The sequence below is a fragment of the Pogoniulus pusillus genome, chromosome 8 (assembly GCF_015220805.1).
Source record: "Pogoniulus pusillus isolate bPogPus1 chromosome 8, bPogPus1.pri, whole genome shotgun sequence".
Classification (NCBI taxonomy): Eukaryota; Metazoa; Chordata; class Aves; order Piciformes; family Lybiidae; genus Pogoniulus; species Pogoniulus pusillus.
Genome location: NC_087271.1, coordinates 8544653 through 8572449, shown reverse-complemented (window position 1 = coordinate 8572449; position 27797 = coordinate 8544653). Strand labels below are relative to the sequence as shown.

Genomic DNA, 27797 nt, shown 5'->3' with positions numbered 1-27797 from the left:
TCAGAACACTTTGGATTTCTCCCTGTGGCTAGAAGTAAAAATCCATAACTGTTCTTCCTATACTGAAAATACATTTTGGGTCACTTTTATAAACTCTGAACCCACATTTAGTACCATAGCACAGCAAAAACAAATACTCAGAGAAATTTCATTGCATGAGATCAGACTTGGAGCTTCAGAAAGAGACATAGAACTCAAAATTGTGGTTTCAGGGCAGTAATGTTTACTAACTACATGTATTTAAAATCTTTTTATTAGAAAGAGCCATGAGAACAGTAAATTCTCAACCATGGATGAAAGTGATAAAACACTTGCTTCCAAGCATTGGAGGAGAAAAAAAAACTAATAGTTTTAGTCATCACTCTGCTGCTATAGAAATCTGTAACACAATGACATTCTGGGTATTTCAAGTGCTTCTGACCACTCTGCCCTCAAAAAAAACACGATTGAAAGAAGAAAGGTTAGATCATATGTATGGGAAAGCAACTACTCATGGCCAGCTTCAACAAAATGAACTTTCAGATTTATAAAGACAGCTGTAGTGGGATGAAAGTTCACCCAATGTGCAAGTGAAGATGCAAAGGAAATAACTCCTGTTTCTTGTAATACAAAATCTATAGCCCAAGTGAATCAACAGCAGTGTTTAAAACAAAAGGAAACTGCTTACAAACTCTGTACCACAGCCACACACAGGACTGCCTAAGGATGCTGTGGATGCCAAGAGTATAAAGAGGACTCAAAACCATGCATGCTTGCACATGACAGGCTGACACTTGGCTACAAGAGAAAATGCTAGGTTTAACCAGCTTCCACATCTAAGCACCTGGCCATGGGTGTGTGCACTGCAGAAAGGATGCTGGCATCCACCAAGGCAGTTTCTGGGCAGTGACATATGGCACATTGTGCCTGTGCATACCACCAGTAGCTGGTCACACAGGCAGAGGAACCAAAGATAAAACTTGCTCCCAGTTTTTGTTCTCTGCCTAGGAGGCCAGAATGTGTATTTTGATAATTTTGCATTTCTTTTTTGGTTAGAAATACAAGAATAGATTTGCACTAGGAACATGTCCACAAAGAGAGGTTTGGGAGGGGGCAGCCATCCAAACCCTCCCCTGATGAAGCCCTTTCACTCACAGGGAGGAAGGACAGTATACTGGTCATGCAGGCAATAAGGATGCCTGAAGCTTTAAGAGACCACTAGAAATGGCTAAGAGTTTAGGTTTGGATCCAGGAAGGAAAGAAACTGCATGAAGTGTGGAAAGGATTTGTATTTTAGACTGGGAGTTCAGATGTTTTGTTCCAAGCAGCAGTCTCGTTTTCAAAGAGAGCACACTGAGCTCCTTGCAGCAACACCACACCTATTCAAAGCTGTTAGATCTGGAATGCAGAGTTTAGCATAACTCAGAAGGAATTTTCTGGATAAAGCAGGCAGGTTCAGGTCATGCTGGCCAGTATCACCAAAGCGCTGAATCGCAACACCTGCTGTGGCTAACTTCATCTGGGTTTATTAACCAGCGTAGCAGCAAAGCAAAAGGGGAAGGATGTGTTCACATGAATCATAGAATCATAGAATCAACCAGGTTGGAAGAGACCTCCAAGATCATCCAGGCCAACCTAGCACCCAGCCCTAGCCAGTCAACTAGACCATGTCACTGAGTGCCTCATCCAGTCTTTTCTTGAAGACCCCCAGGGACGGTGCCTCCACCACCTCCCTGAGCAGCCCATTCCAATGGGAAATCACTCTCTCTGTGAAGAACTTCTTCCTAACATCCAGCCTATACCTACCCTGGCACAACTTGAGACTGTGTCCCCTTGTTCTATTGCTGGTTACCTGGGAGAAGAGGCCAACCCCCACCTGGCTACAATGTCCCTTCAGGTAGTTGTAGACAGTAATAAGATCACCCCTGAGCCTCCTCTTCTCCAGGCTAAACAGGCCCAGTTCCCTCAACCTCTCCTCATAGGATTTGTGTTCCAGGCCCCTCACCAGCTTCGTTGCCCTTCTCTGGACATGTTCCAGTACCTCAACATCTTTCTTGAATTGAGGGGCCCAGAACTGGACACAGTACTCAAGGTGTGGCCTGACCAGTGCTGAGTACAGGGGAAGAATAACTTCCCTTGTCCTACTGGCCACACTGTTCCTGATGCAGGCCAGGATGAAGATGCACTAAGCACAGATAACTCATCTGCAAATTAAAAAAAAAACTCAGAATCTTTACTTGTCCTGACAATGAGAAGCCACATCTTTATTTTGTGTGGAACTGCAAACACAAAGTCTAATTTAAGAAGACATTTCTGTTGTTCTTCAAATTACAGAGCATCTCCTTAACAAAAAGCTTCAGTCACAACTTCCTCCCACATACATTTGCAGCCAAAATTAAGATCAAAAATGATAAGACAGCAAAACGAGGAGCCAGCTGCACTATGGCAAGGGGATACTACATTAAGCTACTGAAATCTCATTTCTGATGTGCTAAGAATTTTTTTTATAAGCAGCTATAAACCAAAGACACAAAACACATATTTAAGAATTGCCATGCACAACTTGATTTGCTTTGTCTTCCCCTTCACCTACATCAGTTTTTCACCATCTATATCTATTTTGTCATTTTGTTCTTTATTGTACTTAGAGACAGAACTACCAAAACAGTTTTTCACTCCTGATCCACAAGCATATAAGCAAATTAACATCTAAACAACTACTCAATATGCACCATCCTAGAAGCAACACATGTAGGAGAGTAAATTACACACAAATGTACATCTAAACCCTTTCTTAACACTGGCAGAGACATGAAGAATTACTCATCTACCATTGCTTCTGGGCTCTATAGCTACATTTCAATACCTGAAGGGGCCCTACAGGAAGGCTGGGGAAGGGCTGTTTAGAAGGGTTTGCAGCAATAGGGCGAGGGGCAATGGTTTGAAACTGGAGTAGAGTAGATCTAGCTTAGACACGAGGAAGAAGTTATTTGCAATGAGAGTGGTAAAATACTGGAACATACTGCCCATGGATATGGTTGAGGACCTGTCCCTGGAGACATTCAAGATCAGACTTGATGTGGCTCTGGGCAGCCTGATCAAGTTGGAGGTATCCCTAATCACTAGTGGGGGGTTGGACAGGATGACCTTTGAGGGTCCCTTCCAACCCACTGTGATCTGCAAATCTGCGAATACTTCTGCACACACAAAGGGCTAAGTTTATGAGCTATAATAGAACATATGAGTCATTTAAAATACAACAAAATCCCACAGCTAAATTTAAAAAGGTTACTGACCATAACCCTCCAGCAGTATTTGAAAACTACTTCAGAAAATTCTGACTACAAACTGCTCAATTTCCACCCCACCCCCCCCCAAATAAAGGGTGAATATATCACTTAGCTGTTTTGCTTTTGGAATGACACTCTAGAGCAGTTTGAAAATAAAACCCTGCACTTTACTGTTTGCTGTTTCTTTACTAAATACCTAAGCGTGCTAGTTTGAAGCTAGCTGGGATATTTTGGTGAGAAGATCAGATTATAGGCTGTGAAAAGGAAACAGTGGTGATGTCTACTTCACTCATAGACTTTCTGAAACATAAAAACAAGAACATAAATATAGAGTTGCTCTCTGGCTCTGGCTGCCTCCCTTTCTCTCCCTAACCTGCTGTCTCTATAACTAATCCACTTGCTTCCTAACCCCTCTGGCCAATTCTCCAAACTCACCTTGAACATAAGGCCAAGTCTGGAGTAAGGTAGAGGGGTGGAAAGAGGGTGGAAGGGTGGTTGGGAGCCCCTCCTGGGGACTCTGGTTTCTAGGAGGGCTGTTGTGTTTCTGTGTTACCTTTTACCTTGTCTATTTCTGTCTATAGCTGTGTATATTGTAAACACTTGCTTGTATATTGTGCTAAGCTGTAAATATAAAGCTCCATTCTAATTTCCAGCTCAGCCAAGTCTAGTCTGGGTGATTTTCTTAAGTGTGTGTGTGTGTGGGGGGGGGGGGGGGGGGGGGGGAACAACCAAACCATCACACCAGGAAGGCTTTGATAGCAAACAGATATCAAAGCAGGTCCACTCACTTTTAGATCTCTAAAATATTCATCTATTTTCAAATCCTGTACTTTACAGATAAAGTGATACTGATCTGGCATTCTTAAAAGCAATTACCAGATGCTCTGGAGTGCTAACAAAGCATTCCAAATGTGGCACAAATTTCAGCCTAAACTAACAAGACCTCAGACCACCTCACTACTCTCTGTACATTAACTTAGATTTTATTCAATAAAAGGAAAAAAAGTCAACTGAACTATTATCTTAACTCTAACACATCTGTATGGTACTTTGGACTCCAAGAGCAGAGTTCAGCAATACAGTCCCCTCTGAAAACAGAGAGATGAACAGTGACACTACACACTGCTGCAATCCTAATCCATTCCCTCTCTTAATCAGTTACTGCTCATGGGATTTTCCTTCTGTGTTTCCTAGTTTCTCTCTGCAGGCCATGGCGAACCATTCACACACTAACAGTCACAGAAACCTACCAGTTTGGCCAGCTTTCTTAGATGGGACAGGTTTAGAGAAGCCAAGCAAGACTGGGACTCTAATAGGAGATGAGAAGAGCTCTTTCAGCTTTCCCTGTCACAAAGGGGGTCAAAAGAAAGGGGTGCCACGTTGTACTTGCCGAGACAGCCAAATCCCTAGCAGTCAAAACAGAAAGGAGATGGGGTACCATTCTCTCCACTCCTACTCCTTGAAGAATGACAAGGCAGTAACTAAGGGTGTTTGCTGAGCTATGGGTACAATGACATGTAGTTTTTAAACTATTCATCTACTGGATTTCCCTTGATTATGAGTCTCTCAAAACAACACCTTGCAAATGCACTGTTGCAGGGGGCAACATTAGCAATGTTTTAATGAACCTTTTGGTTAATTTCCTACTCAAATGAAGTTGACAATAATTTTCTTTTTGGAGTTATAGCTCAGCAAAAAGTTCTTTCACATGGATCTGCAACTGAAATGCTGCTGCAATAGAAAGGCAGTAGCAATATATAGTCTTGTTTAATCTTTTCAATACTATGTATTAGAGCACTTCAAGGAGGTCACAATCACACTTCCCTCCTATTCCATGATACAACTGCTTATTATAGAATCAACCAGGTTGGAAGAGATCCCCAAGATCATCCAGTCCAACCTAGCACCCAGCCCTATCCAGACAACGAGACCATGGCACTAAGTGCCTCATCCAGGCTCTTCTTGAACACCTCCATGGACGGCAACTCCACCACCTTCCTGGGCAATCCATCCCAATGGCAAAATAAATATCTGTAAGCATCTATAAGTAGATGCCTCTTTGGGTTTGTGTTTTGGGGTGGGGTTTTTTTTGTTTGTTTTTTTGTTGTTGTTGTTTTAGTATTTTTAAAGTTTCTTTATTGCTTCAGTATGGTCAAGTTTACATAGTAAATTTTCTCCACTGTCCTGCCCACCAAAAATCAAATTATTTCAGATCAAAGTGTTCACCCCCACTGGCTTTTGCTTGAAGAGGAGCTCACAAAAGGTGCTTTAACTACAGACAAAATTCATTCCTTATTAACATTTAGTCATCAATGAACAAAACCAAACTTAGGTCATCTTCGGATATTGTAAAAATGGTATTTCAGAATATTTACTCCATGGAGAGGAAAAGCCAATGCTTAGCAAAATTCTGTCATTTCTCTGCAGTGCTCCTGTATGGTAATTTCCAGCAGTAAGCACAAACAGACATACACTACTTCACTCATGGCAGTTTCAGGAGTGCTCCTCCCTTATTACTTCAGTTACAGCAACACAATTTCTGTGCAGACACACAGTAACTAAGCTTTTGCTTTCTCCTAGCTGCCCATGCAAAGACAGGCTGCAGAATAGAAGACAGCAATACTTACTAACAGCGCCAGAAAGCTACTACTAAGAAAAGCACTGCACCCAGCATTAGTCATTCATTTCAAACTTGAAGTGTCTATTTCCTGGAAAATGCTGCTCAAATACTTGGCTTTTTAGCAGAACTTGCCTAATGGATGCTTACCAGGAGTAAAGCTTATTGGTGTGGCTCACAGCAACGCATCACCCAGCCTTTCAGTGATACAGTCCTGGCTTCTCTCTCTCCCCTTTGGAGGCTGTCTGATGCTTGTACTTCTCACTATCACAGAATAAGTGCTAGAGCTTTGTGAAACCATAATTTCCCCAGTTTGGCTGAAGCCCAATGTCAGCAAAGTCCTACAAGGATTTAGGATTATGTCTGTCACTTACAATATGAGGTTTTTTAAATCCTTTTCCCTTGGTGCTGCTAAATCAAATGGAAACATAGACCCCCACAAGGAGCAAGCACAGACAGCAATAGGACACAAGGAAGGAAAATAAATAATAATAAAAAAAAGGCAAACCAAAAAGCTGTCTATAAATATATCTCAAGAGATGAAAGATTTTTTATCCCATTAATAACTCCTGAGCCATCTAGCTACACATTCAGATGTGTCATCTGATGTTTATAAAATGCTTTTCTTTGTTGGCTTTCTAGCATCCAAACCCAGACCTAGTTGGTACTAGTTGGCATGATAGTGCATTTTGTACCACCATATCTTTGATGTATGGGAACAGTTTTCTGGGCACAAAATTTCTAGAGAGGACTGCAGTTCACCATACATAAAGCAGATTTTATCCAGGCACCTGTACATTCTATCAATACCCCTAACTTATAACACGACTACATAGAAAAGAGCACTCTTGTTTCACTGCTCACCTAATTTACATGAAGATAATTAACAGTTATAACATCTGAGAACTTCAGATTTGAAGAGCCAGCATCTCTCTCACAAACAAGTTTTCCATCACTGATACAAACATTTTCTTTAAAAAAATCTAAGGAAGTTGAAACCATTGATTTCAAATTAAGCTTTCTCATCCATCAGTTTTCAAAGTGAATCTGACAATAAAATCTGTCTCTCTGCCCAGCCCTGCACATTTGCAATACCCACACAACTCCAGCAAGCCTACCTGATACACTGTAGAATTAAACAAAATCCTCCAGAAACATTGGTGAATGATGTATGAATATGATGGGCTCATTAAACTTTAGAAGGATTGATTTATATTTCAAGTGTGCTTTCTTAGGTTTCCAAGATGTATTATTGTCTTGTAAGGGATCAGTATCACTCCACTGCAGGAATACTGATTTAAGATAACACACAGCATACACTGTCATTTCTTTTTGTTTCACATATATGACAGGATTTATAATATTCCCATGAAATAGATTAATTGAATATCATAGAATCATACAATCAAGCAGGTTGGAAGAGATCTCCAAGATCATCCAGTCCAACCTAGCACCCAACCCTGTCCAATCAACTAGACCATGGCAATAAGTGCCTGATCCAGGCTTTGCTTGAACACCTCCAGGGACACTCTACCACCTCCCTGGGCAGCCCATTCCAATGCCAATCACTCTCTCTGCCAACAACTTCCTCCTAACATCCAGCCTAGACCTCCCCTGGCACAGCTTGAGACTGTGTCCCCTTGTTCTATCGCAGGTTGCCTGGCAGAAGAGACCAACTCCCACCTGGCTACAACCTCTCTTCAGCTAGTTGTAGACAGCAATGAGGTCACCCCTGAGCCTCCTCTTCTCCAGGCTAAACAACCTCAGCTCCCTCAGCCTCTCCTTATAGGATTTGTGTTCCAGGCCTCTCACCAGCTTCATTGCCCTTCTCTGGACATGTTCCAGCACCTCAACATCTCTCTTGAATTGAGGAGCCCAGAACTGGACACAGCACTCAAGGTGTGGCCTGACCAGTGTTGAGTACAGGGGAAGAATAACCTCCCTTGTCCTAGTGGCCACACTGTTCCTGATGCAGGCCAGGATGCCATTGGCTCTCTTGGCCACCTGGGCACACTATTGGTTCATTTGCAGCCTACTATCTAGCAGTACCTCCAAGTGTCTTTCTGCCTAGCTACTCTCCAGCCACTCTGTCCCCAGCCTGTGCTGATGCGACTTGAAAAGTCGAGCGTTTGGATCGTCAACCAAGAGAAAGGCATTTACTCACTTTCTGTATGGCTTAAGTGTTTCAGCATTTATCTCAGACTAGGCAATTTGTATCTGTTTCATGATTTGCGTTGTGTTCTGACTCACAAGCAGAAAGCATCTACATTAACTGCCATGACAAGCAACATATAGTGTTCTACGTAGCCAAAGCAATATTAACAAAGTATCAGGCTGAAGAAGAGAAAAACAGGAGAAAACACCAAAACCACTGTGGTCTCACTACACATAAAGCACTTCAAAATGCCCCTTTGTTTGCAACTATTGTTTATGGTATTTGGGCACTTTCTGTCCTAGCCAGGCTTTTTGTCTTGCTCGCTAAGCAATTAGTATTTCAAGACATGCTGACAATTAACACGTACTGGTCACACATAGATGAGTGACTCCTAGTGTTAGAACAGACAGGGGCAGAACCCCAACAACAGAAGTATCCTAGTAGCTGGATGTGGGTATCAAGTTTCCCTGTTGTATTAAGCTATAAGGTGGAGTGCACACAATGAGACACAAAGCAAACAGATTATAAAATTCTATCATGTTTTCAAGGCACAGTGAAAGCAACTCTGATTTGGCTCCAAATGCAGTCCAGTTATGCTCTCACCAGAAATCCAGAAGAATCACAGAATCAGCCAGGTTGGAAGAGACCTCCAAGATCATCCAGTCCAACCTAGCACCCAGCCCTAGGCAGTCAACTAGACCATGGCACTAAGTGCCTCATCCAGTCTTTTCTTGAAGACCCCCAGGGACGGTGCCTCCACCACCTCCCTGGGCAGCCCATTCCAATGCCAATCACTCTCTCTGTGAAGAACTTCTTCCTAATATCCAGCCTATACCTCCCCCAGCACAACTTGAGACTGTGTCCCCTTGTTCTATTGCTGGTTGCCTGGGAGAAGAGGCCACCCCCCACCTGGCTACAATGTCCCTTCAGGTAGTTGTAGACAATAATAAGATCACCCCTGAGCCTCCTCTTTTCCAGGCTAAACAGGCCCAGCTCCCTCAGCCTCTCCTCATAGGATTTGTGCTCCAGGCCCCTCACCATCTTTGTCACCCTTCTCTGGACATGTTCCAGCACCTCAACATCTTTCTTGAATTGAGGGGCCCAGAACTGTGAGTATGAGGAGGAGATACTTGTTTCACACAGATTTGACTATAAATCCATGTTACAGTCAACCATCATGAGTGCCTCTGCAACTGTCCTAAACTGAATTAATTTCAGACCCTCGTTTACTAAAATCATCCATGAGCATACTAACAGGTTAAGTACACAGACACTTCTGCAACTCCAAGCCACAACTTACTGAAGTGACTGCAAACACAGACATGGCTTGATTCTGAATACTTTGTGTTCCTTTATATTCCTGAGCATTTAAAAACTTGGACAGTGTAGAGCCACTGACTACCAGAAAGCCAAGATTTCTAGTGGGTATTACCTCAGCAGAGAATATCACTAGAACAAGGGGACACAGTCTCAAGTTGTGCCAGGGGAGGTCTAGGCTGGATGTTAGGAGGAAGTTCTTCACAGAGAGAGTGATTGGCACTGGAATGGGCTGCCCAGGGAGGTGGTGGAGTCACCATCCCTGGAGGTGCTCAAGCAAAGACTGGACGAGGCACTTGGTGCCATGGTCTAGTTGACTGGATAGGGCTGGGTGCTAGGTTGGACTGGATGATCTTGGAGGTCTCTTCCAACCTGGCTGATTCTATGATTAGGATTCAATGGTCTTATAACAAGATGTCTTCCTTTGCACACAAATCACCAGACTATTTTTTCAGTTTATGAGAGTCAAGCAATGACAGAAATGATCACCAACCACAACACCTAGGCAAGAGAACCCATACAAATGGGTTCCATGAGAGTAAATGCCGTTATCAAAAGGTTGGGTTTTTGGGTTTTGTTGGGGGGTTTTTTGTTTGTTTTTGGTTTTTTGTTTGTTTTGGTTTTGTGGTGGTTTTTTTTTTTTTTTTTTTGGGGGGGGGGGGGGGGGGGGGGGAGTTGCAGGACAACAGTGTTTCAAAGTTGAGACACCTTCAGCTCCATGTTAGGAGAGGCAGACAAGCCCACAGATCAGACTGCAGTAATTTAGGGATGGATCCCAAGTAGAAGTAGATGCAAACATGTGCTTACACTGTATGAGACACACACATTCCTAGAAACTAAAAGGGATTTACTTAGATACACCTATCAAAAATGCTTGATTAAAAGTGCAAGTGAATGCTCAGAACCTCACCTAAATCAGTTTCCAGTGTCAGAATGCTACACCTGTCCTGACACACAGTCACTGTCGTCATAACTGCCTGTGACATGTTTGTAAATTTCAGATAAAGAAGTAAGCCATTTATCTGCTGCTGAGAAATAAAGTCTTCTTTTATCTGGCAACATTCTCAGCAGGCAGATGATACCTAGAACACAGTGACCAGCAAAACTCTTTCCTGGACACAAAGGTTTTCAGAAATTCCCATGTTGGGTCACAATATCATTAACCGTTATCAGGTCTACGAACTCACCATAAATGCATTCCTTAGACAGAATTTTGAGTACACAAAATGAAAGTTTAATCTATCTCAAATCGTGCAATGCCTTAAATGACCAGGAGTGACAGGGATCTAATTTGGAGTATAGGTTTTTTAACTTAAGAGATAAATTTTACTACATGAACAGAAAACTACAAGTCACCAGCAAAGACATTAAATCAATTTCCTTTAAAAAGAGCAGGAGGTTAACAAAACCCCAACACAATTCCAACACTGACAGTAGCCTGGAAGCCCAAAAGCCATCAGGAATATAGCAGGAGAGAGAGTAAAGACATAAAAACACCCATAGGTTGTTTTTTCCCCAGTTTCCTGAACTGGCAACATATTTACTTAAAACAAACAAACAAAAAACAACAACAAAAACCACAACTGAACTTAATGCACAGAGATTAAACAACAGTCTATACTACTTTGCATGGCATGAGAATCCCAGCAGTTCCTCCTTAACTGACCCTGGTGAGAAGCATTTCCTGTCAGCTCCAGAAGCAGCCCCACCAGCTGAACGGCGACTGTACCCACATAGCAAGTCTGCCAGGTGCTGCAGGAAGGATGCTTACCTCACATGCTGCTTTTAATCCTGCTAGCTATTTGAAGTACAACATAAACAGCAAACTCATATAGTTTAGGAGCCAAAGGACCTCCAAAGGATAGGGAAAGGATGCACAAACGATCAGCTGTTGCTAGCAAGATTAAAGTTACAGTAACTGTTTAACTCTTGTCACTCTGTAGACTGTGGTTTAACTCCACTATTTCAAATTCATGACATGTAGGTTTGCAACTGTCACACAATTCTTTTTTCCTACCCCTGTGCTGCTACTTTTTCTTATTTTGCATTTGAACAGAGCATAATCACACTCACTGTAACACAAAACACACTTTCACATTTGTTTTTCATGTTGCATCTTTTAAATTATCACCATTCTTCAATAATGTAATTTCATTCCTGGAAACAGTTGCCTTAAGATGTTAAGCATTCCTCAGCAATTCTTGATGATGCTGTTCCTTATAGCCCTTACCAGCACAGCTTCCCTATGTCAAGTGCAGCCCTTGAAACACATTAAATTCAACATTTAGCATACAGTGTTTAAACACATAGACAACACATTTTTGCATTTAGCCTATCCTGTTAATACAGCAACTGCCTCCTCCAAAAAGCAAACATTTGACTCCATTCACACAATGAAACTGTAACTTTACAATATTTTGATGGATTCTAAAACAGGATCAACAAATAAAACCCTTCACATGAATAGAATGTGAAGTCAAATAGAATTTTCTTCTTCTCTATTAGAATGTAAGCAGAAGTATTAACCATTCTTTGTGTCCCTTTTTCCCATTTGGAATTTAAAGGAAAATGCACAGGGCTCTGATCTTTGGCCACAACAACCCCAAGCAGTGCTACAGGCTGGGGACAGAGTGGCTGGAGAGCAGCCAGGAAGAAAGGGACCTGGGGGTGCTGGTAGATAGTAGCTGAACATGAGCCAGCAGTGTGCCCAGGTGGCCAAGTGACCCAATGACATCCTGGCCTGTATCAGGAACAGTGTGGCCAGTAGGACAAGGGAGGTTATTTTTCCCCTGTACTCAACACTGGTCAGGCCACACCTTGAGTGCTGTGTCCAGTTCTGGGCTCCTCAATTCAAGAGAGATGTTGAGGTGCTGGAGCCTGTCCAGAGAAGGGCGACAAAGCTGATGAGGGGCCTGGAACACAAACCCTATGAGGAGAGGCTGAGGGAGCTGGGGGTGTTTAGCCTGGAGAAGAGGAGGCTCAGGGGGGACCTCATTGCTGTCTACAACAACCTGAAGGGAGGTTGTAGCCAGGTGGGGGTTGGTCTTTTCTCCCAGGCAACCTGCAATAGAACAAGGGGACACAGTCTCAAATTGTGCTGGGGGAGGTATAGGCTGGATGTTAGGAGGAAGTTCTTGCCAGAGAGAGTGATTTGGCATTAGAATGGGCTGCCCAGGGAGGTGGTGGAGTTGCTGTCCCTGGAGGTGTTCAAGCAAAGCCTGGATGAGGCACTTAGTGCCATGGTCTAGTTGACTGGCTAGGGCTGGGTGCTAGGTTGGACTGGATGATCTTGGAGGTCTCTTCCAACCTGGTTGATTCTATTATTCTATGATTCTGAAATGCCTTGGCACACTAGCTATGGCAGAATACTTCGCCTATAAAGATTATGCCTTCATGATAATTGCAACTTGGCATTAACTAAGAAAGTTTGCAAAATATGTCTTAAAGTAAACACAGAAACCCTAACTAATGTGCCATTACCAGACATCTGTAACTTTAGCTTGGTTTTAATCTACATATTGACTCAAATGTGCAAAGAAACCAGAATCTGATTAAAATTCTAGGAAATGTAATCCAAAAGCTTTGCTCAAGCCCTATTTCTAATTAAGGATTTAATACTTGGACAGTACCTTCCAAACAAGGATTAAGAATTTTGCAAAGGAAGACAGTATGCCTGTAAACTGCAGCCTTGCTTTTCCCAGCTCAGGAAGTGCAGACACCACACCCAAAATCTTGTTCAAGCCTTTTTTTCTCCTCTTACCACTTCTGCTTTTTCTCTTCTCTTTTCCATATAAAGCTCAGTATTTGGTTTTAATCTTTTCTCTCAAACCAGAATCACAAAATATTAAGAAATGTTTGTCCACTGAAATTATTCAGTTGTAAACACAGAGCTACAGTTTCAAGATGTATGGATAAATGTCAAGTGCAAATACAAGAAGTTCATGTCTTCAGAATTTTAGTGTTTTATCTGTCAGTCATGTGCAAACTTCCACTCTAAGTATGTGCCCGTAAAACACCTTGATTCCATCTGGATCTTTATCAAACATCAGCCTAGCACAAAAAACCAACAGCCTGACTCTTTAATTGCAAAGTGGCACTGTGCTCAGGTTGCTCTTTACACATAAAATTATCTTAAGGAATAATAAGAGCAACTTATTTTGACTTCAGAAGGTTTAAAGCCCTTCACAAACAGTTATGTAACTCTTCCCTTTGTAGCCCCAACAGTGTTTTATTTTATTTACAAGCAGAAGTATCTATCCCAAGAGTTACACGATCAGTACATCTATGTGTATCTGCATCCTCAGCTAACATCTCCACTGGTAGAAGGAAACAAATTGAAAGCACTACTTCTGTGAACCAGACAGGAAACTCTACACTTCAGTCAGTACCAGAGAGAGAAGTGCCTTATGGCACTGCAAAGAGCATTTTAAATCTTGAAAGTTTAACGAGTTCTCAAAGCTTTTTAAGCAGACTTTAAATCCCCCATACATGAAAGTACAAGCCATTAAAGCACACATGAAGAGAGCTAACAGCATAACATATCTCCTTAAAGAACGCTAAACCTCTGTGTAAGATGGACTGTTCAGTGTGTGGGAGGGCAGAAGCAGGCTGACATTAGCTCAGAAAAATATGCAAACTCTTTAACACTTCTGAATGCAAGCAATTTAAAAGCCTGCAAACTATCCCCCAGGCAGCCATCTCAAACGGTTAAGTACTAAAATGAGACTAAAATTACATTGAAGAAAAACACAGGAATGTCAGCTTTCATACTGCCTGCCTGCATTGCATGATGCAGGTTGTTGTTTGCAGCTTTGGTTTAGTTGTGCTAACACTGGTATGTTCAGTCACTCCATTTTACACATTACTTTTGTAACAAGTTAATATTTTTATTTAACTCATCAAATTTCTCCCTTTCAGTGTCATTGCCCAAAGCCCAATTACACTGCTGAAAGGAGCATATGGCATTACATGAAAAAAAATCTGACACAGTCAGGCAAATGTCTGGGGAATAATTCATCTCTACCAGCATTGATACCACAGTGCCTGCCCCCACATTACTACAGCTGCAATCTCTGGAGTAGAGAAGAGCCCACCACTCCTACCAGAACTGTCCTCTGGCTGCTGGGGAGTAGGGTCATCCCTTCCCACTGAGGTCTTTTGCCCTTAGTGAAGAATGCAGGGGAGATAGGAGAAAGGGTTTCCTTGACCTATTTCTCCAGCAGCTCTCACCCTTCCCCCTCCTCCAGACGCATATCTGCACCCACCTCCAAATTACACATACATCCAAGAATTTCTGTAGGTTGGCTTAAAAAAAAAATTTAGAAAATGAGGCACTTAAAAGCAGAGGCATATTTTTGCAACTGTGAAGAGAAGCTGGAGTAACTACCCTCTATTCCTCAGTCTCTGAAAAGGAAAGGTAAAAAAGTATGAATGCCAATCTTTATCTTAGATGCTAAATCACAGTTGTCTTCTTTTTGTTATTCCTAATTCTCCAATGCCCACTCTTTGCTAGCGACAATCCAAGCACACACAACACCACCTTTCATATCTTGAGAAGCTTTCCAATTAAATGAAAGATATTTAAACATAATGAAAACACTCATTGAGATACAATTGGAGGATTTAAAGTTATACAACATGTTATAATTTATGAAGGATTTACAGGCACGCTTGGTGCTTTGAGGCAAGAGAGCTTGAGTCAAACTCTGGCTTATATTCCTTGGTTTTGTCAAAAAGGACAACCATGATGCATTACCTGCTTTTGCCCTCAAAATCATCTTCAACAAATGGCTGCAAAACATTCTGCTCCTAACCAATAGATAATGCTGTAGAGATATCAGGCCAGATTAAACATCCTCTTCCCAGCTCTTTAGATACCATCATTTGAAAATTTCTCAACAGGAAAAACAAGAAACCACGACAGACAAGTAGCACTTATCTAAATAACACCATACGAGTTAATGAGAGGGGGGGAAAAGTCTGATGAAACTTTAGAGGGTCACAGAAAGAAAGGGGTTTCTTTTACATACAAAAACTGCACCTGAGACTACAGTCCTATAGCCCATGTTCTGAAATAGCATTCTACAATCTGAAAAGGCATCTCTAACTGTCTGTTGGGGGTAAAATAAATTCTAATATGGCAACACAGTATTTGAGACTAAAAGTGTATCTAATCCATAGCAATAGATGGCAACACAGTATTTGAGACTAAAAGTGTATCTAATCCATAGCAATAGGTGGCTGCTCTTCATAATCACCTGAAGAACACAGAGGGCTTGAACAAGTTAGAGAAACCTCACTTTTTGTTTAAGTCAGTACTTAGAACCTTTCCAGTGAAAACCAACAGTGAAAAAGGTTGGAAGTGTATAAGGGTTTTATCAAAAGTTGCAATTGCTCTTAAGAAATAACCTGTACATGTCTTCATGTGTCACACTGATAGAATTATCTTTTTAAATCAGGCTCAAGTGATGCTCTGAAAAAAAAAATGTACGTCAAAGGAAAACAGTTATCTGACAATCAGCATATTACACCCACAGGTTCAGAGCCTGTGGTTAATAAACAGCTTCCTACAGTGAAAACAAAAAAAAAGAAGAAGAATAATGCAGCTTTAGGAGACTCTTAAACAAAACTCTACTAAAGTTAAACAGGTTGCTCATGGGCAGAGCTAGCGACTGCACTAAACCTTCTGAAGAACAGAGACCTTCCTGGAACTACACATCCTATCTGTACCTTACAAACCACAATCAAGTTCATGCAAAGGATTCTGCATCTGTAGCCTAACTCCTGGACTTAATACATATAGTTCTCAACTCCACCAACACACAACTAAATGGGTTTTCATGGATTTTCTTTGAAAATTTAGAGGTCTTTTCCAACTTTAATGATTCTATGATCATCATGTATCTAGATAGAAGCCTTCATAGCATTAAAGGGGAAATAGAGACAAAGCACTCCAATTTCAAGCCCTGTTCAAAAAATTATTCTTTGCTGGAACAGAACATTTCAAAGGATCTTCAAGTAAAACTTGAGCAGTCAAGGCTAAAGCAGTCATAGAACCAAACTGTGGTATTTGGTGGCTGAATTTCCTGGATCTGTCTGCACACTCCATAGAGTTTTTTAGTTGCTTTTCATACGTGACACAAATAAAGGCAGGCATAGAAAACAGCACTTCTAACCACACAAACCGAAACCAATTTGAGTCATCTTCTAGGGAAACCGTTGACAGAAATGCTGAAGACCTTAGGTTCACAGAAGTTATTGCATATTGCCCTTTGTACTGCAAGCTGTTGTATGTGCACTGCCTTTTGAGCAATCTACATTTAGTAAAATAGATGTAGGATGTAGAGTTTATAGAATTACTTAAATATGCAACTTCATCTTTGCACATGTAACCATGATATAAAGTTCAGCCACATGTATGCCTACATTATATGTCTGTACAGGCACAGATACATCTACACTATTAACAAAGGTGGCACAGCACTACTACTTTGGGCATGTCCTGTGGAAGAGTACAGAAACATTACCTTTCCAGAAATTTAGTTTACTCTTCATGACGGAAGGACTTGGACAGGGAAAAAAAAAAAAAAGAGGGGGAAACAGAAGGGGAAAAAAAGCTGCAGACTGCTTTGTTAGACAACTTCTAGGCTCACAGATAACCTACTGCCCCAAGTGCAGTTTAACTTTCAAGAGTGCCAGGAGAAGAGTAAAGTTGTTGTAGGTGCATCTGTCTTGCAATCTTGAACCAACACAGCCTCACATAAGACTATGCACCCAGGACAACTGTAACAGTACATTGTTCTCAGTAACTAGAAAGAATAACTCAGCACAGAGCTCAACAAAGTTTTTTAAAAATCAGTCTTTTTACCCTAGAGCTAAAGAGCAACACTCATCCTTAAAATAACAGTTTTGATAATATTAATTTCTGTTATCAAGCTGTCCTCTGGGTCTGTAAGTGAAAATCTAACACAGAAGGCCAGATGATTGTGGGAAAATTGGCACACATTTTTGCTCCTTCTTTTGTTGGCCTGTTCACGAAGGAGTGACATAAGAAAGAACTACAAAATCTGCAACTGCCTGGGAGGCAATGTAAAACCTTTTGCTGTAAGGTGCTACTGACACTGCAAGCCAAGTTCACAGTTAACGAATATTGAGCTCATAGAATAACTTAGCACTCACATCCCAGTTGCTCAGCTAACTCTTGAGAACAAAAGTTAATCCTTCTCAAATTCATCTCATTTGCAAGAACTAGGTTATGAAACTTGAAATTAAATTAATGAAATGGAATTAAAAAGTTGTCACAATAACTAATTGCTATATTTCAACATATTGCATTAATAGATGCTTACCATCTTGACCATCACAGAAGTTATGGTGTGGGCTACAATCTGATTCTAATCCTAAAGCTTTATATTAACCTATATAAAACCTCCAAAGTGTCTGAGTAGAAATCAGCATTGGAAATAATTAGTGAAATGACTTAAGAACAAATTTCACATTACACATAAACCTTGTTGCCTTTGGTTATCTATGTTCCTTTGTAGCTGGCAGAGCCCCAGGACATTGTCAGATTCAAACAATTAACATTCCCCAAGAGCTGTGCTATAATTAAGAATTTATCTAAAAATATTTCTCCAAAAGCTTAAGTTTTTCATGATGTCACACTGCCTGCACATAGCATCTTCATAAAAGCATCAACTTAATAACTACACACGCAGTAGAGCTACCTCAATTTCTATTTGTTATAACAGTTAAATGCTGCCACAGGGAAATTAGAATTCAGGAGAACGCATGTCACAGCTAAGCTTGAAAAGGAAAAAACTTTAAAATACATGGGTCAGATTAAGGTCTTCCTCTCTCCTAAGTCAGCTTCTCCTGCTGTTCACTCATGCAAGAAGATCATAATTTGAGGCTGTGATATTTCCACAGCAACACTGGTGACAGTGATGTCACAAATTCAGGATCAAGCACAAGGAGCAGATGGGATGCGAGGGAGAAAGCCCCTATTTAAACACAAATCTCTTTCATAAGAGAGAAAGAGGCAGGAGCAAAGAAACAGGTGAATGGATCATGTTTTCAAGTATGATACATTCAAAAGATTATCCTAGCATGAAAATCTATTTAAAGGCAAGACCTACAATACAGGGTAACTGACAAATTTGCTAGACCTTATAATCAACCAACCTTGAAAGCTCCCTGTTTAGCATGACAAGCCTTGTGCTCCATTTCTAAAGTGGTGGTGAAGACAATACACTTTGATTCCTTATGAATCTTCTTTAAATAACTTAAACATTCAGATATATTAATTAGATATATTGTGCTCATAATGCAACATGTAAATATGATGTCAAGTGAGTTTGTTATCTAAATTAGAGATCATCTGAAAGAAATTAAAATGAATCCCAGATGGGTCAGAATGGAGCAGGCTGCTAACTAGAACATTCAGCCAGCACAATCTGATTGGTGAAAGGAGACTGTGTCTTTTGTGATGATCTGAAGGCTCAGATCATCACAACCTCCAAGCCAGCTGTAACACCCAACTCTTCACCGGACACATGCTGCCTCCTCCAGCACTGCTGCTATCACATCTCCTTCCTGCTTTTGACCAACCTATTAACAGCAACGGAGCTCACATCAGGTGGAAAGGACAATAGCAAAAGGTGAGCGCTCCCACAACATGCTCACAAATACAGTCTCCACATTAACTCAAGTCACAGATCAAGAAGATACACAGATTTGAAACACCCTACTCTCCGTAGAGAACAATTGATGAGCAGCACGAAACACCTACCAAACGAGGCAAGGGAAGTGACAATGACCAGAATTCAGGCACAGGCAGTCATTCAGAGAACTGCAGGTAACAAGAAGTGGTTTCTTTTGATAGTGAAGGCAGAAAGATGCAATTCAAATCAGAAATCAAAAGGCAGACAAAAGGAATTAAAAGAATATAGATGCATGTTCTGATCACAGAAGGGGAAAAAAAAAAATCTACATTTTCCAAGATTTCAAGATGAAGACTTGAAAGGATTATCAACAGTCTAAAAGGATTATCTAGCCTAAAATCTGCAGGTTGAATCTAGGTCTAAGTCAAAATGTGAGCAGGCCCCCAGGAAGGGATGTCAGGTGGAAGCAGACACTAAATGCACAAAGCAAGGAGTCAAGTAGCTAAGCAGAGTTCACAGACATGATGTCTCTGAAATCACTATGGCAAAAACTGTGAAAGAATAGAAGATAAAATGTGCCATGATACAAACCACAACATAGATCTGATTGTCTGAACCACAGCTACACAAACAGCAAACTGACAAAGCAGGCAATAGGTTGTTGGCAAAGAGAAAGATACCCAAGGACTGCATCAGGACCAAAATATCATTCCTTAACTAAATGAACAATCTTATGAAAAGGGAGTGGTGGCGAGGGGTAAGTGTGAAAAACACAACAGGTACAGAAAAGCCTGATAAAGCCTGTTGAGATAGGGAGAGATCTGAAGAACTATAATCAGTTAGATTCAGCAAAAAAAGGTATTTATAACCATATTAAGGCACATGCCCATGATAACATTAACAGAAATGTTGATTGAAATTTAAAAGCAAATAAATAAATAGGAATATTTTGAGATTATGAACTTCTACAGGCTTCTAACCTGTCAGAGCAGTAAACTCTGGAAACAGCATTCAGAGCAGTAAACACATTAGGGTAAGAATTACTTTAAGATGTATTTTATTGTTTTTATAGACTGCTATCACAGACTAACATGACTACAATATAAATCCAGTAAGACTTCTCTCCCTGTGTTTTTATAAGGTAAACAACTTCAGAGGAAAACAGGAATCAAGTTCCCCTAGTGGACTTTCTAAAGGTAACTTTAATTTCAGCACTGAACATCCCATCTTCTTTTAACCTGAGATAAAAAGCAGTCTCAGATAACTCTGGCATCTCTGTTACTGTGTGTTTATAGAGACGTGAAACTGATGGCTAACATAAGCTCAAGTTAGCAGTCATTGTTTGTATCATGTATCGAACCAAAGCAGCTGTCAAACATCAGCCGGAAAGGCTCTTTCTGTTGTTCAGAAAACAAACTATTTTTGTCACTATCGCATTGACTGCTATCAGTGTCATGTTAATTTCGATCAATTGTTCTGCCAAAATGAAATCTTACATAGAAACAACACTTTAAGACTTAAAAACTGATTTCACACCCTGGTTTTGCAAGTATTTCAGGAAAAAAAAAGAAAATACTTTTACAGTAACCAAAATGAATATATAACAATTACAAAAAATGACAAGTATAGATTAATATTTTTGAAGGCAATAAAATATCCATAGTCACTTCCTAATACAATCCCTATCCAACTGCATTTCAACACATAAAATGATACTGTATCACAATACAAATGATTTTTTCCACCTCTCAATAGCATGGTACATTACCTTCATTTTCAGATGCTTGGCATTTTACTTTCAGTACCAAATCAAAGGTACGTTCTGGATTTTCCCTAGAAGAAGGAAACACAAGTAATTAATCTTATGTGCTTCAGATACTGTTTCTGTTATCTTTTCCATTCTACTTATACAGAATAAAATGTGAATAAAATTAACAATTGATTAAAATATAATTAGAAATCAGGTTAGTTCTAATGAAGAACCAAGAGGTCACATTTTCCTGTACAACCTTAGAAAAAAATAAAATAAGAAGAAAAACTGTGCAACTTATTGCACCAATACTGTCACTGCCTTAAAAAGTGTTTACTTCAGCATGCCACACCTGATAGATGAAGAAAAAGTGATACTAAAATCCTTATCACTCAAAATGAAAGGTATTAAAGGAATCATGAGCAGCCTCTTCTAAAGCTAGGTTTTGTTTCTACTTAACAGGGATAGCCAGTCTTTGGACATTGATTTTAATTCCACAAACTTAGCCACTTCCCTTCCAACACACACGATTCCCACCATATGGCTGAGGACCACTTTGCATCCTCTTCCACAAAAGACCAATCTTTGCCTTCAGAGGCTGAGCCTCCAGCACAGTTCATCAAGCAAGCATTAGTGCAATACCTATGGATGAGCCCGAGCCCAAGCAAGCCTCCCTATCTGCAGCAGCCATCATGGTCAGCTCCCAGCAAAGGCCAACGCCTCTTCCACCCCCTCAGCAACTACACACCTGATAATAACTAACTGCATATGCCAACAGCAATTAGCACTCAACCTAATCCCAATCTAAGTGTTTACTAAAATAGTCCTAAATGTCATTATTATGCCACCCACCTCTCTCTGCCTACCAAACACACTGCTATTTATATTATAAGCAAGTGGTATAACCACACCCATATCAATTGTCTATTTAACCACATAAAAGACTCACACTTGAACTCCTTTCTATGGCAACCCTTCCATTGAAGGCACCTGGAATCTTAGGCAAATGGAAAATAAATAAATAAAAATCCAAGATTTGGTTCCAGGTTTCTAGAACGCTTCAAGTGAAATGTAGTAAAGAAACAACAATGTGTTAATGTGTTGTTTTGAATGAAATCCAAAGGCTGAGCTAGGGAAAAATTCAGATGTCACTAATTAACTGACTCAGAAGATGCTTTCACTGACCACGGTGCCACCAACAACAATCATAATCCAGGTTACAGGGACATAACCTGCCCAATATCACAATCTTTCTTTGCATTGTATTTTAAAGCATTTTACCTGGGAAAATCCTCTATCTACTGATCTCATATGTGTGAGATCAAACTCTGCTCTGAGTTACAACTGCCCAAATCCAGGACGCTGGAGATTTATTCTAGTATTAAAGCCCATCCATTGTCCTTCTGGCAGGCAGGCAGGTCCAGAATGAAACTGACCAGGCCTGGCTTTGTTAAGTCACCTGGAAAACTGAACCATAAAAGTCCTTCCTCTGAGGACGTGACATCTCCCCATCATATTCCTGTAGTTCAGGCACTAAGTTTACACTCCCAGGCTCTCATTTCTTCCTAAACCCCAGACCACACAATGCTGGGGTTTTAATGTGAATCGGTTCGAGTGACACAAACGTTGAATGAAGGCTTCCACCTCAATTCCTGGCTGAATTAGCCTCACGAAGAGAGAGAGCTCTTTGAAGTCACACTGCCTTCCGTCTTTCACTACACCACTCTAAAGCTGCTTTTGCAGAAGAACGCTTCGAAGTTTACTTGTCACATCCCACTACACTTAGAAGTGTCAAAATGTGTCAAACTAATCTGAGAATTGTCAGACTGTCTCTCATTTCCTTTACAACTACCCCGTAGCAGCCTGCTTATTCATCATATATTTACAGAGAGATTTTTGCCAACTCCTGAAGCCCACGGTTAACATCTCACTGGTTTCCAGTGCCGGCAAAACCAGGGGGCGGCTTCTGATGGGTAAGGCTTCACGGCAGTGCTTCTGAGCACCTAAAAAATCTCTTTTGCACCTGTCATACCATGATACCAAAAAAAAAAAAAAGGGGGTTGCAATTACTGGCGAGATTAAAGTCACAAACTTCAGCCCACCGGCTGCTGGCGGCGGCAGGGTTGCTGCAAGCAGCGGTACCACCCAGGCCTGAGGGAGCCCTGGCGACCAAAGCAGGGAGCCGGCTGGGCCTGAGGGCTGTGGGCGCCGCAGGAACAAGCTGCCACCATTTCACAATTCCTTTCCACCGGCCGCAGGCCAGCAGCGTGCAGGCACCGCTCCGCCCGCCCCCGCGACCACTCCCCGGCACGGACGCTTCTGACCCGGCGAGACCGGCGGCGGCAGGAGCTGCAGAAGGACCATGTCAGGGCAGGCGCGCCAGGGCCGCCGGCAGACACGGAGAAGACAAGAGGCAGGCGAGCGAGCGGCCGCATGCACCGCAGCTGCCTCCTCCCCCTGCTCCAGGCCGGGCGGGGGGCGCCCCCCGCCGCTGTGCGCGCCCCGCTACCTCCGCGCCGCGGAGTCCCGCCTCGCCTCGCCCCGGCTCCGCTGCCGCCCGCCCGCCCCGCTGTCACTCAGCGGCCGCGGTGCGCCCGGCCCCTCGCACGCTCCCACCGAGTGGGCTCCCCCTCCCCTCCCTCCCTGCAGCCCCGCAGGCCGGGGCGGCTGCGAGGCCTACTCGCTCCCTGCTCACCGCAGAGCTCGCCTCGGCCCGCCGCGCCTGACAGCCCCACCGCGGCCCCCGCCCCGCCGCGCCAGCCCCGCTGCGGCCCCCCACCGGCTGCCCCCAGACACCACCACCCCCCCACTCACTTGAACCTGCTGTCCATGGTCACATCGCGGGCACCCGGCAGCTGCTCCAACGCCCCTCAGGGAGAAGCGCCCCGCCCGGCAGGGGCGAGGGGGCAGCGCCGGCCCCTCTTCCTTCGGTGGCGGGGGCGGCTCAGCGCTGCTGCGGAGGCGGCGGGCGGCGGCCCATGGCTGCTCCGCTCCCCCGGCTCGGGCCGCGACTGCAGTGGAGCGGCGGCACCGCCTCCTCCCCCCGTCTCTCAGTTCCTGTTGCAGTGGCTCCGGCACCTTCTGGGAACCAGGAAGCTCCGCGGCGGCCTGGGGAGCCGCCGGGGCCGGTGTCACCTGAGCCCAGCGGGGGAGGGCCCGGGGGCGAGCGGGAGGTGGCGGGGGACCGCGGGACCTGCCTCTGTCGGGCACGACGGACGGTCCCAGTCCTCCGCGGCAGGTGCGGCGTGACAGGCCCGGGACGGCTGTAGCACCTCCTCGGGAGCCGGCCTGAAACTAAAGCCAGGTCCGGAGAAGGGGTTCCGCATAGGTGCGGTAGGGCAGCCCATCAGTACGGCAGCACCGGCAGCGGTGGCGTTTTACCGCACGGACACCACTACCACCTGCGAAATAAGCTCCTCAGCTAAGTCCAGCGGCTGTGTTGCCTTACGCATCTTAACCACCTTTTTGCATTCTTCCCGCACAGCGGGAACGTGGAGCTTTTCCTACTAAAGGTCATAAATGTTAACTTAACCTGCGGTAATCTGTTTAGCTTTTATCGAGTGCTAAGCAGCGTCCCAAACTGCTTAAGAGGTGGTGCAGTGGACGGGAGAGCTGGAGTGAGTGCAGCATCCTGTAAACACATGAAAAGCGTTATACCCTCGAGTGTTTCTAGTGAGTTTGGAAAGGAAGGAAAAATAACACCATCCTTGAGAGGCTTCCAAGTCTCATTCATCTGAGAGGCAAGGAGAAGCCAAATTCCCACCTACGTGAAGTTTCCCTCACCAATATAGTAACACTGCCATGAAAAAAAAAAAGGTATAAAATAGATTCTGTGGTTCTGGGTCAAAGTAAAAACATTCTTTTCACGCTTCCTGCAGAAACTAATCGTCATATCAAGAGTTAAGTAGAAGAAAAAAGTTCAAGCCAACTGTTTATTAAACACATAAAACAGCGTTACCAAGCCTGAAAAATCAAAGGTTTGAAAGTCAGGAAATTACAAATACTAACTTTTCCAAAGCAATATTGTTTTGGCTTCGTTACACATCCCACACACCTCACAGGATACAGATTAAACAATAACAAAAGGTATAGATGTGCAGCAGAAATGACTGAACGTTGCCATCAGGAACCTTTGCTTTGGGATTTCCTTGGTTTTCAAGCACTTAGCATCCCAGCTTTCATTCTGCAATAATTCTTGGCTGGCTTTAACAAGCAGTATTTGCAAGTCCCACTGAAGTAGATGAAATTGCTTGGGCCTTTGTATCCTTAACACATAACCATGAGATTGATACAGCCAAGAGGTTTTTCAGGAAAAAGAAAACTATCAAATGTGGGGGGGAGGGGGGGAAGGGGAGGGCTGTGTATTATGAGAGATTCTGGAAGCAGGCAGCTTTCACTCTGTTAAAGTTTAACTTCTCTGCTAAGATCAGTCAACTAAAGAGCCAGGAGAGAGGAGTACCTGCCCACAGCAGTGGGAAGGGCAAGGCAGGAGCCCTGCTGCAGCCCCTGCAGCTGCTCATCTGTAAGTGCCTGTGGCAGTCTGGATGTATCCTGCACACAGGGATGCTGCAAAACTGAAAAGACTTCAGCAAGTAGCAGCCAGTAAAGATGAATACATTGAAAAGCATGCACGGAGAGGTAAACCCCAGTAAAGATGAATACATTGGAAAGCATGCACGGAGAGGTAAACCCCAGTAAAGATGAATACATTGGAAAGCATGCATGGAGAGGTAAACCCCAGTAAAGATGAATACATTGGAAAGCATGCATGGAGAGGTAAACCATTGCAATCTTGCCTGTGCATGTGCCTCTCTACCTCCCTTCTGCCTTCTGTATCTCTGGAAAGCACACAGAGTTTGAAACTCTCTGCTGCTGAAAAAACAAAAACAACCCAGCCAATAATTCACCAAGAGTGAATCTGGATTGGATGATTATCCTAGTACTGAGATGTTTTCTTTGTGGACAAGCTCCATTTGAAGTGTGCCAGTCAATGAAAAAATGCTGTGTTTCAGGATTTCAGTGAATCTTTTTGGGTGTGGGGTTTTTTATATATATTAAATACTTTACAAGCCTACTGGGAGTTTGTTTCTCCCTTCTCATGAGCTGCTGATGCTTGCCACTTTTACAGGCAGAAGAGTAATCTGGTGACCCATCAGGTTGGTCTACTCTGCAGTTCTCTTGCACTAGTGTCTGTCTTGGCAGGTACAACCACTAGGTCCCTTGGGATTTATTTTATTGTAATTGGAATAAAACCAGGTAATGTTTCTTTTCCAAAACACATGCCTTGTCACTAGATTAAATCGACCGGTTACAGTGACTAAACCTCTCCTGCCTGGAAGAGCAGGAAGAGTAGAGGAAGTTCACATTTAAAATAGAGGGCATATGAGAGAAAACCCTGTTGAGATGGGGCTCACATCTCTCAGAGCTATTATTTCAGTCTCTCTGAAAACTTAAGCAGACATCTGTGCCCAGGTTACACTTAGTTCATGTTTTTAAGGCTGCTTTGCAACTACAGCAGCTTTTAATGAAGGACAGTGTTTCAGGAGAGGTGATTCTGTTCTAAAACCACCTCTTGCTGCCTTGTTTTCAGCCCTTCCTTGGGGAAGGGTTGAGGCAGAAGGAGAAACTGAAAGAAAAAAACCTAATAGATATGAAGAGAATGGATGAGTCTATTCTGAAACCAGGAAAGGCTAGTTTGCTCTTCTTTAATTTCCCTTTCCAAATGAGAGCCACGAAGCAAATGATATTTGGGTTTGTCAGAGTCATCTGTTCTACTAACCCTGAAGACACAAAGTATTTTTCTTTATGGTTTGCATGCCATGAAAATGTCTGAATTCTGCCTAAATTCTCTCTAAAAGGTTGGTGTAGGGACTGCTCTAAAGGCATTTGCACAGAATGGGGGTAAACATTTATTTCATAGATACAAGCAACTAAAAACCAGGTAATTTAAAGATTCTATCTCAGTCTTAATGGTATTTTGCCAGTGGCAATTAGTCATCTTTGTAGCACTGTGATAGTGTGAAGAGCCTTAAAATCAAAGCAGATACTCATAGACACTTTTTCAGCTCCTGTGTGCTGTCAGTAAAAGAGATCTCCATGTAAACTAAATTGGATCTGCAAGTCTTCATTTTCTCCCCAACTGGTTAACACTTTGCTGTAAGAGGCTATATGAAAAAGCACCCAAAAGTCTACTTCATCTGCATTAGGTAAGAAGAGGGTGAAAGTGCCACGAGGCAGCTCATGTCAGTGTAAGATGTATAGCACATCTCCTAGTTTACAACCAAATTTGACATGGAAACAGCAGGAGATGTAGTTGAAAAATGCCAAACAAAATCCACACCCAAGCCATCACATCCTTTCTAATATGGAGCAACCTTGCTATTCTCTGCCAGATCAACGCCACATGAATTTGAGTCTATAATGATGCAGAGCACAGTTGGGATCTCAAAAAGGGATACAGGAAACAGACAAAAATTGGCCATACATTATGATGACACTTGGAAGCGGTGGAGCAAAAGAGAGAAGTTCTGTGAGAATCCAGTTAGTTTATTTTAAGTTGAAACTCTCACATACATACATTTAGTGATTTTGTTTTGGTGGGGAGAACATAAAAGGGATAGAGAATCATAGAATCAACCTAGTTAAAAGAGATCTCCAAGATCATCCAGTCCAACCTAGCACCCAGCCCTATCCAGTCAACTAGACCATGGCACCAAGTGCCTCATCCAGGCTTTGCTTCAACACCTCCAGTGACTGCGACTCCACCACCTCCCTGGGCAGCCCATTCCAATGCCAATCACTCTATCTGGCAGGAACTTTCTCCTAACATCCAGCCTATATTTTGCCTGGCACAACTTGAGACTGTGTCCCCTTGTTCTGTTGCTGGTTATCTGGGAGAAGAGACCAACCCCCACCAGGCTACAGCCTCCCTTCAGGTCTGGAATTTCCCTATTCCTCCTTCTGGCCTGTCTTGTGGATGAGCATCATATTTGCATCTTCCAGTCCTCAGGGACCTCTCCAGTGAGCC

General features: G+C 42.6%; 1 protein-coding gene across 3 annotated transcripts in view; it reads right to left on the bottom strand.

The window, feature by feature from the left end:
• Positions 1-24136, bottom strand: part of DENND1B (DENN domain containing 1B) — a 186023-nt gene extending 161887 nt beyond the window's left edge. For 2 of the 3 annotated variants that reach the window (XM_064147137.1, XM_064147140.1), the window contains exons 1-2: positions 22230-22817; positions 20789-20853 (exon numbers count right to left, since the gene is read on the bottom strand). In XM_064147137.1, the coding sequence (XP_064003207.1) occupies positions 20789-20853; positions 22230-22285 (121 nt within the window). In that variant the 5' untranslated portion in view covers positions 22286-22817. Of the gene's footprint in view, positions 1-20788; positions 20854-22229; positions 22818-23584 lie in introns of those variants that run through there. The other variant, XM_064147138.1, reaches the window with a different exon arrangement.
• Between the last annotated feature and the right edge of the window lie 3661 nt (positions 24137-27797).